Raw genomic sequence first — 17,708 nt, 5'->3', positions numbered from 1 at the left:
GAGGGACAAGGAGAAGGCCGGGCAAGGCGGCCGCTGGCCCGGATGCCCCCGAACAGCAAGTCCCTGGGGTCTTGACCCAGCCTCTCCTTTCTCTGTGGCAGGCGGCAGACAGGTCGGGTCCCGCGGCCTCAGGGCCGGCTGATTTAGGGGAGCAGGCTAATTTGGGGGTCTGGGGTGGGCATGGGAGGGTCCGTGAGGACTCTTCCCGCGGCCCGGGGCCCGGCACCAAAAGCAGCATTCGGAGCCGGCTGGAAGGGCTGCGACTGGGTCAGTCCCAAAGGGCGCGATACAGCGAGGTCCCTGCTGCCTTGGGGTGGAAACACAGAGAGAGAAGAGAGAAATTAAAGATAAAGGTGCAAAAAAGCCAATTCCGGTTAGTACCTGAAATCGAAGGAAAGCGATATATCTACCCAGCGATAATCCAGGAAACGGCGAGTTTCAAAACGCATGACAAATGAGGGGCACAAGCCGGAGCTTCCTTCTTAAGCTAGTGGGGGGGAAGGGGGGGGGGGGAAGGTAAAAAAAAAAAATAAATAAAAGGGCTTTTTGTTTTTCAATATGCAATTAACTAACCCAAATCCCAGCTATTTGGAAATGGGGGTGAGCCAAAGCGAGCAAGCTGCAAATCTTCGAGAGGAGGCTTTATTTACTAACCCGCCCCAGCCACGTGTGGTAAAGTTCTGAGGGTGCACGGCGGCCCGGCATCTCTTCTCTGTACACACAGAAGTCAATAGATCAGAAATCCAAATTAACTCCAAGCCTGTTTTCCATACACCCAGCCACCCCTTTTCTTCCTTTTTTTTTTTTTTTATTTCGTGGTTATATTGAATTGTAGTGTTTGCAGCCTCATTAAATCCATTCCAAGACAAAAGAAGAAAAGACTGGGGGGGAGGGAGGGGACAGGAGAGGAGGGGGAAGAGGAGAGGGAAGGGGGGGGGGGAGAAAAAGAAGAACAGATAAAGAAAACAAATAAAGCCCTTTAACTAGATCTTCACATAAATGTCACAGTTTCTCAGCATTTACGATTTGGCTGTTTAGCATAAAAACACTTAAGGACAAGATTGAAGGCTTTCCGAGAGATCTGGACAGAAGTCAAAGCTATCACTCGGAGGTAAGAAAAAAAGCCAACCGCCCAAAAAACAAACAAAACAAAGAAGGGATGGAGAGGTGGGGGCGGGAGGTGGCGGAAAACAAGTGCTCTTCCAAATAATACTAAAGAAAAGTGAATTTCATTGTAATTCATAGGCTTGTTCCAAATACCAAGAGAGAAAGAGAGAAGAATAGAAGCGCACAGATGCCCCGACGAAGGGAGAACAGCTCTGCTCCCATTGTTGTGGAGTTAAACAGTGGAAGGGAGGGTTAACCTAATCCATCAAATTGTCTGGAAATTGTGAAGAAAATTCAAAAACCATATGGTCTCCAAGCGCTCGCCTTCTCTCTGCTGCGGAGGGGCACGCTTGTTTCAGCATGGCGAACCGCAGGAGGCTGTATATGCTCCATTGTCGCTTGTCACTTCAGAGAAGAGGGCTCATTTGTCCCCAGTTTTCATGCTTTACGCTAAAAATTACAACCCCATCCATTCTCAAAGAGGAGAAAGATTTATTTAGCCTCGGAGAAACTGGACCAAAAAAAAAAAAGGGAAAATCCAACCCACAAACCAAGCCTGTCTTATCCGGACACTTCTCCGCTGAGCTCTGCCACTGTACACCAGATTTGTCTTTCTCACATAAATTTTTTGCAAAGAATAGGGAGAAACACACGTTGTTCGGCTCCAAGGGCAGGTCACGCTGCCAGGGGAAAACACATTCACCAGAGCAGTGATTTTGGAGAAAAGAAAAAAAAAAAAGGAGAGACAGGAGAAAAAAGAGGGGAGAAAATATAAAAGGAACGGGAGGAAATGAAGCATTTGCCACCCTTCTGTCCCCGGAGCAGCAGTTTTGGCCAGAACGGGAGGTCCGCCCCCCGTGCCCCTCACCGCTCCTTTTGTTCAGAACGATGGTAACTCCTTCCCCTCGTTCGCATTTGGGTTTTCTTTATTTATCCCCACACCACCACTATTTCCTTTCTAATTCCGGGCTGGAAATACCCTGCTGGAGACGGGAGCTGCTGGGAGGGCCGATGGCCCCGGTAGCCCAGGTACCCCCGCAGCTGTCCCGCAGCCGCCGCGCATCCTCCGCCCCGGGAAGCGCCTCCCGCACCTCCTGCCCTCCCGTTCCGCTGTGTTCCGCCTCTGCCAAACCGCTCCCTAGCACCAACCTAACCAACAACCACAAAAAATCTCCTAAAGATCTCGGTCCCGTGCTCCTCCCCCGTCATGTTCTTCCAGGTCCCGCCGTTAAAGTAACTTTAAAGGCAAACGGGATGGGAGCTTCCTGGTGTGGGGAAGAGTCTGGCAGAACCTCGGGCCGGCAGAGCGGTTGGTCGTTCGCAAAGAAGGACGTTAAAAGTCTATTAAAATGGTAAAGATTTTATTGTATCGGAAAAAAGAGCTATCTGTACAATTCTAAGAGACAGTAAATAAAGCGACATTGTCCCTATCGGAACTTAAATAGCAGGCCTTTTAAAATTTGTACAATTCAAACAAAAACAGGTCTTAAATCTGTACATATATTTAATTTATAGTGTAATATTTAAATGTATTGATCTTGGGATTTGTCCTTTTTTTTATTTCCATAGCATGCAAAAATTCTAAAAAGAGTAAAAAATAATTCTAGGATTTTTTTTTCATTTTCTTTCTATTTTTTTTTTTGTTACCACCTTCATATCAAAAATACGAAAGGCAGCTTTTTAATAAAAGCACAACAATAGCAGAAAATGGTAAAAATAGCTTTTAATTGGTAAAATGAGGCAGAAATTGCATTGGAGACAAATCTCTATGCTCTAGGAAAAAAAGAAAGTATATATTGTTTTCAGCTTGCATTATAACCCATCCCCAAGTTCCCAAGATTGCGAAAAAAAAATGTTTTTAGAAGGAAAAAATAATAATCACTTCGTGCACATCTGAAACATGCAAGGAAAGGCAAGTGGCTAATTTTTGCTGTTGCCGTTTTGAGTCTAACTTAAATCTTCCCTAAAGTGGTTCGTTTCGGAAGTCTTCGAAAGCAACTGCCTACCCAAAGAAGCCGAGTTTATTCCAAGGTTACTCATCTCCCTTACAGACAAAATAATGTCATTGGTAGCTATTAAAAAAAAATAAAAATCAAAGCCTCAAAAAGAAGGGGGGGGGGGGGGAAGGAAAAAAAATCCAATATATACGTTTAAATATTTATACAGAAGCCGTCCGTAATTGCACCATTCCGAAGATGTGACAGGCGGAGGGATATCGACTCTACCCTAAATTAATTCGTGGTTGTGTGAGTGTGTGTATGGTGGGTTTCTATTGCTTATTGCTCCGACCGACGGGAGCAGCCGCCTCGCCGCGCTGCCGGGGCCGGGCTGGGGGGCCGGGGGTGCCAATCTGGGGCTGGAGGGGGAGGGTGGGCAAGACAGGGCTGGGGGGGGGTGCTTGGTAGTGGGGTAGGGGGGAACCCCGCCGGCCGCCCCTCAGTCATCCACGTCGATCTCCACGTCCTCCTCCTCCTCGTCCTCCTCCTCCTCGCTGTCCCGGCGGCTGCGGGGCCGCTCCGTGGGGGGCGAGGTGGGGCGGGGCGGCGGCGGGGCTCCGGGCTCCCGGGCGGCGGCAGGAGGTGGTGGCGGGGAACCGGTCCGCGCCTTGCCCCTTCCCTCGGCGCTGGGCTCCAGCTCGGCCAAGGCTACGATGTCCACGGCGGGGTTGGGGCCCAGCTTTTTGGCCGATTCCACATCGGCCTTCATCTCCTCCAGGTCTCGCTTGAGCTTGGCGCGGCGGTTCTGGAACCAGGTGATGACCTGGGCGTTGGTGAGCCCCAGCTGCTGGGCGATCTGGTCCCGGTCCGCCGGCGACAGATATTTTTGGTAGAGGAACCGCTTCTCCAGCTCGTAGATCTGGTGGTTGGTGAAGGCCGTCCGCGACTTTCGACGCTTCTTCGGCGTTTGTCTCTGCCCGAAGATCGTCATCCCGTCCCTGCCTGCCGACGAGTCGCCAGATTGTCGCCGCTTTCCCCACATCCCTCCAACCCTGAGCCCCCTACACCCCACTCCCCTGCTCCGTCTGTGCCGGGGAAGGGGGATGGGGGCAGCTGGGCAGAGCCACCGCTCCCGCAGTCCGAGGCCCGCAGTGGGAAAGATGCTGCCGGGTACTGTCCGCCCGGGCGTACCCCTCGTCCCACCCCATGCGACACCCAGTGAGATTGGGAAGGGGGGAAGGAAAAACAGGCCGTGGGGATGAGCGGGGTACCCACCCGCGGGAAGATGCCCCCACACCCCGAGAGAGGCTTACCTTCGGCCGCCTGCAGTACGCTGACTTCCAGCCCCTTGAAGGTCTTGCTGGCCAGCTCTTCCAGGGCGCAGAGGGGGGAGGTTTGAGAGAGCAGCGCCCGGCCGGAGAGCGGCAGCCCGGCCGGGGCATGCTTTTCGGCGGCGGAGAGGAGGTGGGCCGTTCCGCAGAGCGTGTAACTCCTCCGCACCGAGGGCTTGTTGAGGATGTCCTCGATGCTGAAGGGGGTGAGGGGCTTGTTGGAGTTGGCCGGCGGCGGGAGGTGATCCAAGGGGCTCCGCCGCCGTTCTTCCCCCGAGGAGGGCTTGGGTTCTTCTTTGGAAGTCATGGTGGGGCCGGGCCACGCGGGGCTGCCTTCCCCACCTGCGACGGGGATGCGCTGCCGCGGGGAGAAGCCCCCGGCGGGACCGCGGGGCGACGGAGACAGCGAGCAAAAGTTGAAGCCCACCTCCAACTCCGGCGGAGGAGTCCCGGGTCCTCCCGGGGAGAGCCACGTCGGGTGGCGGGCAGGGCGGCGGGCTGCGGCCGGGAGCGGAGCTGCCGTCGGTCCCTCGCCAGGAGGTGGTCCTGCCGCACCTCCTGTCCCAGGGTTTTGGGTCGGGGATCTTTTTTTCCCTCTCTCTCTCCTCTCGCTCGCGCTCTCCTCTCTCTTCCTCTTCCCAGCTGCTATTTTAAGAAACACCCCAAATCACAGCACTTTCCCGGCCCCCCCCCCCCCCCCCCCCCCCCAAGCGAATACCCCTCCAAATAATTAAAAGAAAGAAAAAAAAAAAAGGAAGGAAAAAAAGACAAAAATTCAAAAGCAGACTTCGGAGAGGGGGAGAGCAGCCCTCGCACCGAGCCTTCGGACCAGGGGGAAAGAGACGAGAAGAGACGGGGTAATTGACTATTGCTAACAAGTTATTGTTGATTGGGAGGTAATCAATTATCTTCAATGACACTTTTCGCCCTCTCTCTCTCTCGCTCCCTCTCTCTCTCCCTCTCTGTCCAATGCAGGCTTTTGCAAGTTCGGAGACCCATTAATTAGGAGGCGGTATGGAGGTGGAGCCCACTTGAATTATAATGCTGAATGCACTTGTCATATTCTGGCCCTGCTATTTGTTTGGACATATATATTTTTAAATTACATTACAAAGCAGCCTTTATTGCATCAGGATAACACAGTATAGTGAAAAATAAGAATAAGCGAAAAAAAAACAAAACGAAAAATATCCGGCGGTATCTTTTTTTTCTTTCTTGCCCCTAAGATTTTGATTTTTTCATCTATTTTTACCTCCTGTTAATTTGGCTACTCCGTTATTTTAAATGTCTCTGTTCGGCTCAACCCAGAGCCGTTTAATTTTTTTTAATGAGGGGAAGAAGGGGAGAACCTGGTTCCAGGTAAGGCAGACCTTTCCTTTCCAATAAAATCCGAAGGTTTCCGCCGAATTTGTCGTGCTCCTCTTTCGCAGGGCCCTGTGCCGGGGAGGGCTGCGGGACAGGGCCGGGTGCAGCTCGGCGGCAGGGCAGGGCGCCCACCGGAGGGTTCCGCTGCCGGGGATGCCATCGGAGGGGCTGCACGGCGGGGCGCGGGATATCGGCGGCTTCTTCGGCTTCGTTAATGCCGGATCTGGCGGGCGGTCCCGACCGGGGAAGCGCGCACAAGGGGCAGGCAGCGGCCGGGTTCCACCGGGGTGTTTCCAGCCCGGGGCCTTTTGCTGCGAGCTTCTGGGAAGGGGTCCGCGGCGGCGAGGCTTGGTGAGCCCCCAACCCCGGGGGAAGCGGGCCCGGTCCGGCCCGGCTCTCTGTGGAGCCAGAACGTCTCACGATTATTTTTACCCGGGCCACCAGACCGCTTCTGTGTCACCGCTCTGCAGGGCGGGCGACAAAGCCCTGAACCGGGGGGTGATCGGCGTGACCTGCACGGGGGCACCCCCTGCTCACCGAGGGCCGGGATGGGGCTGGACGGGGCTAGCGGCTGCGGCGGGCGCACGACGGCGCCGTGGGTCGGGAGGAACGGCCGGGGCCGGCTTCGGCCCTAACTTTGCCTCCTCACCTTGATGGGCAGGACGAGGGCGACTGGCAGCTCCCAGGCCGCTAGGTACCAAACAAGCACAAAAGAAGCAAATGGCTCCTCTCCTTAAAGCGCCCTCTTCCTATTTTTTATAGCTCTCTGGGAGTCTCTTTATGCAGTGACCTATTTTTAAAGGCCTATATTGGGTTATTCATCATATCAAATACTGCGAGGAGCTGGGGGGGAGCTGGGGGGGGGGGGGGGAGCGAATTACACTGATTCTAAATCGCCCGGCTTCTTTGCTTTGCTAGGTGGATTATTTGCTTCGCTTTGCTTGGGTTTTATGAAGTGATTTAAACATATTTTAACCAATTAGAGACTTTCCTCCTCTCCCTGGTGTCCCCTCGCATTATTTTCCAGCGTGGCGTTTTATGTCAGGATCCGGGTTTTATTGAGAACTCAGCCGGGGATGCTGGTGTTATAATTACAGAAATAAGATTAAAAAAAAAACAAAAACACACACACAAGAAAAAGAGAAAATGAGATTTATTATTTTTTTAAGAGAAAAAGAAGAGAAAAAATGGAGGGAAAAAAAGAAAAAGGAGAGAGGGGAGAAAAACAGTCTCTTTCGTAGAAGAGAGTTCGGGAGGCCGCTTGGGATGCGCCGGGGCTCTGCCGTCCCGAGCTCCAGACCGACCGCCGTCCCCGCTCTGCTTGGGACAGGGACAAACCCGGTGCTGAGAACAGAGAAGCCCCGAAAACAGTTCCGATGCCGTTCCCCGCCCCCCCCCGTCCCCGTCCCCCCCAGCCCGCATCTTATCTGCTTGAGCGGGGGGACAGGGCTTTACATGAACTCCGCTTTATTTTGACTCCCTGGCAGGGACAGAGTCCCTGGCAGGGGCAGAGACCCCGGGCAGAAGCCCCGGGACAGGCTCCCCGGCACCGGGGGACCATTATTCGTTTGCCTCGGTAGCTGCCTGGCAGGGGACAGAAGGGTTCATGCCTTGCCTGAGTAGCTCAGCTCGGTATCTCCGGGTCTGCCGCCTTCCCTTGTGCTCAACGTGTCTCCCACGCAGCACCTCATTGGGAAGAGGGGTGGCTGAAAGGGAAGGGGGTAGGTCCCGACACCCATCGTTTCCCTCCACCTCTTGGGGCTCTATGGGTGACCCAGCGGGGTCCCACCGACCCCTCTCCGCTGTGCTTTCAGCTGCTCCTTGATGCCTTCGGTGGATTTGGATTTGTTTTCCCTGCGCTCACTTTGCCTTTGCTGCAAATCGCTCGTCGCAAACGACTCTTTCTCTGAGCTCCTGGGGTGGCCAAAAATCAGAGGAGGGGCGGGCTGGGTTACCCCCGCCCTGGTTTGAGGGAAGAGCTCAGCATCCCCCTCAGCACCCTTCGGAATTTAATTATTTTAACTCCTTTTTTTGGCAGCCCGCTTGCACCCTGCCCGGAATTAGGGACCCTCGGTGCCCCGCGGCAGTAGCATCGCATCTCCCTCCCAAGAAAGCATGCCCTCTTCCAAGAGCATCTGGGAGCTAGAGGGCACTGGGGGCACCGGAGGCCTGCTCTTGCCCCCACCACATAACTTCGCATCCCAGGGGAGAGCCGTCCTTTCCTGTCCCGCAGGGAGGAAGCTGAGGGGTGGTGCATCCCAGATTTGAGGTCTTCTGGGCAAAACCACCCACATCCGAAAAGCTTTAACACCCCTAACCCTCCATTTCTGCCAGCTCCAGCTCAACTGAGAGGGGGCCTGGCACTGAGCCCCTCTCGGTGCAGACAGGAAAAGTTTGGGTAGGGTCCCCGGCCAAGAAGCACGGAGGGGAGCAAGGCTGGAGGGAATGGCGGCCCCCCGCTGTACTTGGGGACTCATGGGGCGTCCCCCGGGGCAGTCGGGGAAGTGTCGCTCCGGGTCCCTGCCTTTCACCTGCTTTTCTTCCGGAAAGCCAGTGAAGCCTCGGCCTTTCCTCCTCCGCGGAGCAGAGAAGTACCGCTGCACCTGAAACTACCAAGAGTTGGGGAGCCAAAAAACCCTGTCGGCTAGGAGCAGCATCTTTGGAGGCGCCTCCCCTTGCCGCCCCCCCAGTCGTATTTCGGGGTATCGTCAGGGTCCTCCCCCCCCCCCCCTCCTCTCCAGAAGCCGTCCAGGACATGGCGGGCAGCCGCCAGGGCTGCCTGGCTTTCGCTGTGCGCGGCTCGCTTTTGTCCAGGAAAATGTCACAGGAATATAATTAAAGCAGGCGGCATAAATCACTCAAGTGTTGATCACCAAAGTAACTGCGTACAAATGACACCTCCTTTCCCGGCATAGCTGAGCCATGCACGGCTCCCAGTTATGTCTGCCTAGTTTAAGTGGTCTAAACACGTTACCGCTCCCTGTTAGCAGTGCGGAGAGGAGCAGAACTCTGCGCCCTCCAGCTGACAGCGAACGCCGGGATCCTGGCACCACATCCTGCACAGGGCGGCGGTGGGGAGCCGGGGACCTGGGAAATAACTGTTATTTTTGTCTTTAAGCACCCCCAAGTTTGGGGCTGTGAAGGGAGGCGGAGAGAGCCCGGTGGGACCCGCCGTGAAGCCCAGAGGAGGGAGGAGAACGGCGCGGTCCGAGGTCCCTGTCCCACTGCTCTCTTACTACCGGTAAAATGTTCCCACAGGTGTCTTCTGCCCCAGCGCCGGGCGCCGCTCGTTGTTGCTTCCCTTGGAAAGCAGCGGCCCGGAGTTGGGCTCCCGCCGGCTCCCAGCTCTGTTAGGGGAGAGGGTGGCAAGGGCCGGGGGGCTCTGAGGGGGTGGAGAGGAACTCCCCTTCAGAGCCCATCTCTGGAGGTCGTTTCACATCCATCGCCCTCTCCTTCCTCCCTTCGCAACCAGCTCTCTGTGGGGGAAAAACTTCGCTGCACCAAAAATAAGTTTGACCCAAGCGCCCGTACCCGGCGGGGGAGCCGGGGCCAGGGGCAGGGCGCCCTGGCCAGCCCGGCTCGGCTCGGATGGAAAACGCTGGCCCCAGCCTTTCCCCAGCAGAGAAACTCGCAGAAGCCGCCGTTTATCCCGGAGGGCTCCGGCAGGGACGGGACTTGCGGGGCCCTGTCAGGGACGAATTCCGCCTCCCCAGACGCCCTGCCAGGAGCGGGACAGAGGGGAGCGGCTTCCCCTGGGCAGGCATCTCCGTGCCCCACTACCCGCCTTTCCCGGGGCCTTTTCGTTTGCAAACGAACTCCGAGGGCCTGGAGGAGCTGCAGGGTCCGGGCACCCCCGCCCATCCCCGGGGACTATTTATTTCCCTTCCAAAGCTTCCCGCAGCCCTAACTCAGGGCCAGGAGCGGGGCAAGAGCCTAAGTTTGAGTGAGTTTCAGGCCTGCGGTAAGCGGGGATGGTACCGGTCGGGATAGAGGGAAAATAGGTGAGATCAGATTCCCCGAAAGCTGTTGTAAAGCACAATTTGAGTTACTGTCGGGGTGCATTGACTCCTTCGACTGCCTCATCATCTCGCGTGGGGCCGCGAGGAGCTTTTCCCACGGTGGGGGAGAATGGCATGGTAACCCCATCCCGCATGTTGGACTCCGGCACATCCCCTCTCAGCATGGCTGGGAATCCTCCGGGGCCAGCACTCCTGGCTGCTTTCTGGGGTTCCCCCGGGGTTTGGGGGTCTGGAGAGCCGGTCTGCGCTGCTGTCTCCTCAGCCAGAGCACGGTTTCCTCCGGGAACAGGGTCCTCCTGAATGGGTGCAGAGTTTCATGCGAGGGAAAGGCGAATGAGAGCATTTGATAGTATTTTGATTCTTTTAAACTCCAGTGTATTAATTTCTAGCCCAAGAAACCCAGTTGGAGGCAGGATCCCTGTGGAAAACAGCCGGGACGTGCCCTTCCCAGCTCCAGGCAAGGCCAGAATTTGGATTTTTTTTTTTTTTTAATTATAACAAAACAAAATTTCGATAATACAATCTGCAGGACCCCTCTGGAGGGCAGGAAGGTGGCACTTAGAGGTGCCGCTCATAGAGCCGTGCCAGGCTCTATGAGCGGCAGAAATTTAGCATCTCTCGGGCCCTCCTTGCTCTGTCCCAGCCCTGGTAGAGCCAAAGCCGGGCCGTGGGGCAAGCGGGGAAGACCCGGCCGAGGGATCAGCGCAGTCCCGATCCTCTGTTCAGACTGCACTGTCCCCTGAGTCACTCACGTTTTGGGACGGGGCTCAACCAAAGCTTTCTCTCCAACCCTCCAAGCTCCATCGAAGAGGCCGCGGGGAGGTGGGGGAGTAGAACTGGTGCTCCATGGTCACGGAGCTCTCCCTAGGACCGCGGGGATGGGCGCAGGGGAGACGGGGGCAGGCAACCGCTCCCGCAGGATGCTGGAAGTAGAGCTCAGAGCTGGGTTTTACCATCACCTTTGGGCCCACCGTGGATCTGGGGTGGGGGTGTCGAGCCCCTGCTTGGTGCCTGGGCCCGGGGACTCCCCTGTTTCGCCAGGGAGGAGAGCGAAGGGGCCGCCAGCAGGACGCTCCCCTGCCCTGCAGCCTTCCTCCGCGCTCAGGGCTCGACAAAACTTTGTCGGACGGGGCGGGAAGCAGGAGGACCGGAGCACGAAGACACTACCACCCAGGGCTGTGACAGCAGAGCCGCTCTGGCTCCTCCGAGACCTGTAATATCTCTGCCGCTCCCGGCACGCGTGAATAATTCACCAGGCTGCCAAATACAAGTAACGTTTGTGGCAGCTATGAAGGAGCCAGGGAGGCGAGGGCTCATTTTTGGGGGGCAGGAGGAGGTGTGGGGAATCAATTGAAACTTAATAAAGGGAGTGGGGGGTAGAATGGCAGAAATAAGCCAGGCAACTTCTTCTAATAACAACTTGGTGTTAATAATTCAGGAGCAGTCATTGGATTATAGCGCAATATCCGAAGTATGCGTTGCCGGCACAATGCGGGTGGATAATGTAATTGGAGCTCATTTTGCCTTCCAATAAATTACAGCAGCAAAAGTTTCCTGTTAAAGCAGTTATTTGTATTTATTTTTTGAAGGTGATTCCCCCTTCCAACAACTGCAGTAAGAAAATTAATTAAAAACTCATATTTCCACCCTTTGCAAAAGCAGCACCGAATTGAGAAGCCAGAGTTTGGCTGTGATCTCTTCCAACTTTGAGTTCTGTGAGGCTGCTCCTCCCCACCTCTCACTTCTTTCTGTCAGTGCACCTGTTTTTCTATCCCTTCCTTTTTTCATCCCACCCAGTCTGACCTTGCAGGACCTCTTCAAGCTCAGACAAGTGATGCTGGAAAGAAAAATGCCTCTCAAATCCATCCCTTCATATTAGGCTTGCTGGTTTTGTTTCCCTTGTCCATCTCTGGTCCTGTTGTGAAGGGGTAGCAGCTAGAGGTAGGGTCAAACAGCATTTCACTTGTCTTTTAACTCACATGTAAGGTGGGCTTGCAAGGCCTCAGATTTAGCAGCAGACACATCTGCCCCAGGCCCAGCTAGGGGTTTCCAGCTGTCCTCTTCTCTCTTCCCATTTCTCTCACCAAAGGCCAGGCTTATACTCTTGCACTCTTGTGGTCTCCATCCATGATAGGGGTTCACAAGGTGATTCTCAAGCCTCTCCCTGCCCCTGCTGCTGGACACAGGGCTCTACCGAACCACACTCCAGTGCCAAGTTGCTCTCTGCATCCTGCTTGGAGCCCATCTGCCTGGAAGAGTGACCTTTCCCCAAGAGCTTGGCCACAGCCAGCAGACTCCTCTGGTGGGATGGTTTACACTGCTGTTTATTTTATTCTGCTTTCTACTGCAGGAATCTTAGACACATTCCTCAGATGGCCTTGAATCAGGCATGGCTCTTTCTTTGGGTACTGTTAGCATCCTGCAATGGTGGCTGGCATTTCCCATCCTGCATAATAGCTGCTGTTAGCTTACAGTGTTTCTGTACCGATCACTGTTGGATCAAGCTGTCTCTCTGTCCCCAGTGCTGCATGGTGATACAGTGGAGGGAGAGAGAAGAGCTTTTTGCAGGAGGCTGGCATGAAAAAAACCTCTCCTGTTAGGTATTTATCTAATTCCCGCTCTTTGGGAAATGACTCAGACTCTGAACTGTGACGTTTAATATGACTACAGAAAGGCCTCATCATGAACAATTCCACCTGTGAGTATCCTAGGGTCCAGTCCACCTCTGTTCTCAGTTTTGTTCAGTTTGTGACATCTTGTGGCCCTGAATTCCCATGTCTTCCTGCCTGGAACCCAGGGTTATCTTCCAGCTGATGTACGACTGCTTGTGACAGTGGAACTTTACTGTCTGGGCTATTTTTCTGGGTGCTGAGTAAAGCCCATGTAGTGAACAGCCTCAAGATTTCTCCCATTTTTTTTTCTTGAAATTTCCTACAGGTCTGTTCAGTTGTGCTGTTTTTCATAGGTGTGGAAAGAGGGTCTTCCCTGATGCCAAATATGCAGCAATACGTGGGTCTGGATTCTGCTTGCACGTAACAAAACCAGTCAGGTTCGTTGCTTCTGCTATTGTTAGGGCTACAACTTAATGAGGACGCACCAGTGTTGCTCAGTAAGAGCTAAGGGGGGGGTGAGTGAGACCCAGAAAGGGAGGTATTAAACTAATAAATAGCAGAAATCACAGCCTGGGGTTTGCGAAGGGGCCAGCTGGATAGGGCATTCCTCACCCCGGAGCAAGGCTGCGGCTCGCAGGGCCTGTGGCCCATGGAGCTGTAACTGTGGCGAGGCCATGGGGGAGAGATCAAGCCTGCAGCTGGCCGGGCCCTCTCCGGGGCAGCCGCCGCTAGAGGGGGGACGCCGAACGCGGAGGGTGCGGAGGGGCCCCCGGGGCTCGCTGCGGCTTCGACGGTGTAAAGCAGCCGTGGAGGGACTAGTTCTGTCTATCCCAAACCACGGGATAGGTTCCCCCCTCCTGCACTTTAAATCCCGTGATTTTCCCCTTGGAAAGCTGTGTACCTGCTCCTGCTGCCTCTTTCAGTCTCCTCAGAGAAACGGACGTTAAAAAGTCTCCTGTGCCTCGCGAACCTATTGCCAAACTCCAGATGGTCCCTTATGACAGCTAGAGAGTGTCTGTGAGTATTGGAGCACATGGACTCTAGGGCAGGGTAGAGAAGGGATTTCAAGGTTAAACACTTGTTGACTGGTAATATAACATAAAAATTACAGGAGATACGATTTTTTGGAGATGTACACAGATCCTTGCTGACCTCATTACAACCAGGGGATGTAGGCAGAGGGAGAGAAGGAGTGAAGTCTAGCAGTGGGAGAAGGAGCACCCATTCACTGCATGTCTATGAGCAGTTGCAATGCTGTGGGTGCGCCGGGGCCGCTCTTCTCTTTGGTCTTTGCCCTTTTGCCCTGAGCATGTGTGTAATCTGCAGATACACCAGCTCAGTATTGCAGAGCTGGACACGTAGTGCTGCAAGAATATGACCTTTTGCTCTGAAGATGGCAAGAGCTTTGTGCTGGCAGCTGAACAGCATACCCCGTACAAATAGAATCATTCTGATAATAAATCACCATCCATAATAAGAAGACATCGTTAATAATAAGTCATCCAGGAGCCTCTTGAGACCAGTGTACAACTTACTGTAAAAATAGATAGGAAACATGGTGTGATCATTACAAGCAAGATAACAAATAAAAGAGAAAATGACTTTTATAGGCATTTAGCTCTTCTTTCCTTCCCCCAGCTTCCAGCCAGTTCTGTTATCAGTCAGGATGGCTGTGATTTATGTCTGGTTACAAACCCAGACTGGATTTTGCAGATGTGGAGCCCCAGGTTCACTGCACCTGTGGTCTGCCTAGATCCCTACCTGCAAAAGAGCTGTCTGGCAAAAATCCCTCCTTCTTTCTTATTCCCTTCTGCTCACAATGTGATCTCTCAGTTACCCTGGTTTCTCCAATGGTCCTGGGTAAGGCAAGTGCTGTCCAGTTATGGCTTTGCCCGTATATATGAGCTCTTTTTGTACCTCTTTAGTTGGCAGGACTTGTTGGCTTTGTTTTGGCTTAGCTAGTGGGGTGACTGGACTTATTAAACCAGAGCATAGCGAGGGGCAAACACATACCAAAATATGAGCTTTGAATTGAATAAATGTTTGCATTGAGAATTGCCACATTCAGGAATATTTTCACACATAAACTGACTGGAATCAGAAGACTTATAAACATTACTCCATGCACAGGAGTGAAGGGAATCTGACACATTCATTTAAGGGTAAATTTGCAAGTCGTGCCTTTGCCTGTTTCATCAGCTCTGCTTGGGATATCAGTGTTGCTTTCTTGCAGCAGAGGGGAAAGAGGTTAAGGCTGTTCCAATCTTTCTTGGTTTCTCCCCTTGTTTGCGTTTGCCAGGCAAACAATAGCAGATGTTATATAGTCAGTTCAGTTCGCTACTAGTCCCATTATGTTCTATTTATGTTTTACTTTATTGGCTTTTTTTTTTTTATTTTCCTATTATTGTTTCACTCTGGGGGAGGCAGAGGATATAATATATTCATCTTTATTATACAAAATCTGTGTGAAGCATTTAATAAAATGCTGTTTCCACACAGCTAGGAATATTACTGTTAGCTATTCTTAAGTTAATGCTCCTATTAAAAAATGTTTGATGGCTGCAGTGACTGGAACTTGTGTGGACAAAAAGCACACATGCCACTAAATAAGGCACTCATGGCAATTCAGAGATTTCCCAATGCCTCATGGAAAACTTCTGTTTAGCCAGATTTCTGCTTGCTTAGCATATTTGCAGCATTGTTCTTCTCTGGTTTTATTATTACTTTTATTTGCATGGAAAATAAGTTTGGTGGTTTGTTTTTTTTTTTCTTTTTTTTTTTCTTTTTTGTTTCTCCCCAAAACTTTCCCCTGGTATTGGAGGAGTAAAAATCTGTCCCCAGGTCTCTTCTCCATGCAGGATTTTTGGCAGAGGTAGGTGAGCAACAGCAGCAGGTCACTGATGGGAATCCATCATCATCCAATATCAGCTGCTGTCTGAACAAGGACCAACTTATATAAAGCCCATGATGCTCTCCTGCCCCAAAGCTTCTAATTCAGTTTCCAAAATGCCTGCAGGAGGTAGGCTGGGCTCATTCTGCTTTACAAGCTGATGGGTGGGGGGAAAGGGTCTATATTTATTAATGGAAATGGAGCAGGGTAGTGCCTGAGACTCACATGTCACAGCACCTGGCTGTGATGGGATGGGGGTGGTTCTCCATGGACCTGGAGCACAGGGGATGATGCTCCTTCTGGAGTGCTGAGGGGATCATGCAAAAGAGCCGTGAAAAGTCCATGGACATGAGGACATGAGTTAGTGCAGGAGAACCTGCCCCTGAGAAATGAAAAGCTGTTTTCAGATGAAGGGCTTTCCCTAACTGACAACTTTCAGGAAAGATGCAGACATCCACAGCCAGGACGACGTTGACTTAGAGATCAAGACATTTGGTTTTAGAGCGAGAGCTCAGCCAAACACACAGCTTACCACCATGCTTCTCCCTGGCACAGGCAGGAGATTGACATTCAGCTTTAGGCTCACGGACTGTCTCAGAATCAGAGGCTTTATCCCTGCCTGTTTCCTTTGAAGAGCAAGAAAGCACTTCAGTAATGACTACTACCTGTCTGTAGGAGTGCTAATAGCAGTCAGGTGGGCACTGATCTGTACTGTCACCATACACAAGAGCCTGAGGAAAGCCAGGTAGGGTTCAATGAAGGTCTGCCTACCACCTTATCCTGGCCCCACCACTGGCTGGTAATGGATGTCCCAAATAATATACTCGATTATTGAGTATATTATTATCTTTATAGTATTACATTATGTTATTATAATACAAACATTAGCAAGTATATGGCATGCTTCCCTGTGATACTTTCCCACCCCCTGGCAGTTTGTAGTTCAGAGAGTCCTGAGCCAGAAGTGATACCTTTGTGGTTTATAGCCCCAGATAGATATTGTTCTTCCATGAACGTGTCTAACCACTTGTTCAAGCCATATAATCTTTTGGCATCCATGATATTCCGGGTCCATGAGTTTCACAGCTGATCTACAAGCTATGCAGATAGATCTTCCTTCCATTTGTTATGAATCTGCCATGTGATAACTCCATGTCCGCTTGTCCACTTGCACTTGTTCAGGAAGAGGCGATGTACAGTTAATCCCTGCTCACCCACTCCTCAGCCTGTCTGACAGCACAGACATTCATCCCTGGTCCTTTGGTAAAGGATTGTCAGCCTGGGAACATGGAGCTGACTGTGGGAAAGGTGAATCTCCTATTGTTCAGGACTAAGCAGCCGATGGAGAAGAGTAAGGAAAACCAAGATGCATCTCAGAGAGAGAATGATATTCATGGTCTGGGGGCAATGGGGAGGTCTGTGGTGTCCCTGGTTGGTCAAACACCGAAGGGGAGAGATGCTGGGACACCAGGATGAATTGGAGGCAGGTGCTTGGCTGATGCTTGGGGTTGCCTGAAGTAGGACTGAAGGCAGCTGTGAACATGAAGGGCTGGCTACCAGGGCTGCATCAGTGAAACAGAAACAGTGGGCAGGGAGCTCGTCCCAGTCACCCAAAACCTCCAGAATTTCCTGAGGTGTCATGTCAAAGGAGACCAGGAGCTTGAGGCTGACACATACTCTCTTAGGATGGACCTAAGCTGGGTATCAATGCATTGAATAAAAGTGGAGAGCATCCACTGGCACCCAAGGCAGTGCTGCTGTGACGAGAAACTGCTCTCAGCCCATCATGTGCTGCTCTGGGTTTTTTCCTTTGCCCACCAAGGTTGCCTTTGTGTACCCCACATTCCTGGGGCTGGGAGGGCTTTGCAGATGTAAAATGAAGCATCCAAGGGAATTTTTTGCCCTGTTATGAAACTACGATGCCTTGGGGATGATAAGAGTTATAACAGAAGTGTATGGACAAGTGTCTTCAGCCCCCACAAGGTTTTTCTTGGTCTCTCTAGATATGGCACCCTGTCTGCCAGTTAGGGAGATGAGCTGGGGGAGGACATGCTTGCTGTCAGAGCAGTCATTTCGTGACGTGACACTGCATTCTCCAGACATGAGCACCTGCGAGACAGAGAGCGCTTGGTAAGCTCCAGAAAGTGGAAATGTTTTACAGAAGCACCATAAACATCTGCTGAGAGGTACCTGGGAACGTGACTATGAGAGAGAATGAGGAGGCGCAGGGGGGAGGGAGAACAGGTCTTGGGAACAGGTTAAACCCCTCAGCCCTGTGGGGGTGATGCGAAAGGCTTGATGGCACCATGGGGGGCACCAACCCTGCCAGGCTGCGGAGGAAGCCCCTGGAGAGACTTCCTGAGGCTTTTGAGTATGATAGAAGTGAGGAAAGAGCCAGATTTGTTTGAAATACTTCATTTTAATTGCAGGAGGCTGCCTGCTGTCTC

At 52.6% G+C, this 17,708-nt stretch overlaps 1 protein-coding gene and 1 long non-coding RNA gene across 2 annotated transcripts in view; one reads left to right on the top strand and one right to left on the bottom strand.

The window, feature by feature from the left end:
* LOC130605556 (uncharacterized) overlaps positions 1–2,157 on the top strand; it is a 2,345-nt gene extending 188 nt beyond the window's left edge. Inside the window, exons 1-3 of the long non-coding RNA XR_008973740.1 lie at positions 1–112; positions 1,039–1,111; positions 1,246–2,157. The exon at positions 1–112 is cut by the window's left edge and continues 188 nt beyond it. This is a non-coding gene — a long non-coding RNA (uncharacterized LOC130605556). The remainder of the gene's footprint in view (positions 113–1,038; positions 1,112–1,245) is intronic.
* A 1,318-nt stretch (positions 2,158–3,475) lies between these two features.
* Positions 3,476–5,066, bottom strand: LBX1 (ladybird homeobox 1). The gene is made up of 2 exons (XM_057420999.1): positions 4,358–5,066; positions 3,476–4,046 (listed from the first exon to the last, which is right to left on the bottom strand). Exons 1-2 carry the CDS (start codon positions 4,680–4,682, stop codon positions 3,544–3,546), a joined length of 828 nt encoding a protein of 275 aa, XP_057276982.1. The 5' UTR covers positions 4,683–5,066; the 3' UTR covers positions 3,476–3,543.
* Between the last annotated feature and the right edge of the window lie 12,642 nt (positions 5,067–17,708).

Source organism: Pezoporus wallicus, unplaced genomic scaffold (genome assembly GCF_028554395.1).
Source record: "Pezoporus wallicus isolate ANWC-B61680 ecotype Strahan unplaced genomic scaffold, APGP_CSIRO_Pwel_v1 contig_3365, whole genome shotgun sequence".
NCBI classification, from domain to species: domain Eukaryota; kingdom Metazoa; phylum Chordata; class Aves; order Psittaciformes; family Psittacidae; genus Pezoporus; species Pezoporus wallicus.
Note: the sequence above shows the minus strand (reverse complement) of the source record. Positions and strands in the feature narration are given on the sequence as shown.

Bases quoted from the DNA above. Each gene is read 5' to 3' on its own strand.
- LBX1 (XM_057420999.1), bottom strand. From the start codon at position 4,682: ATGACTTCCAAAGAAGAACCCAAGCCCTCCTCGGGGGAAGAACGGCGG. The intron at 4,047-4,357 runs GTAAGCCTCTCT...ACTCGTCGGCAG, and splicing joins CGTACTGCAGGCGGCCGAAG to GCAGGGACGGGATGACGATC.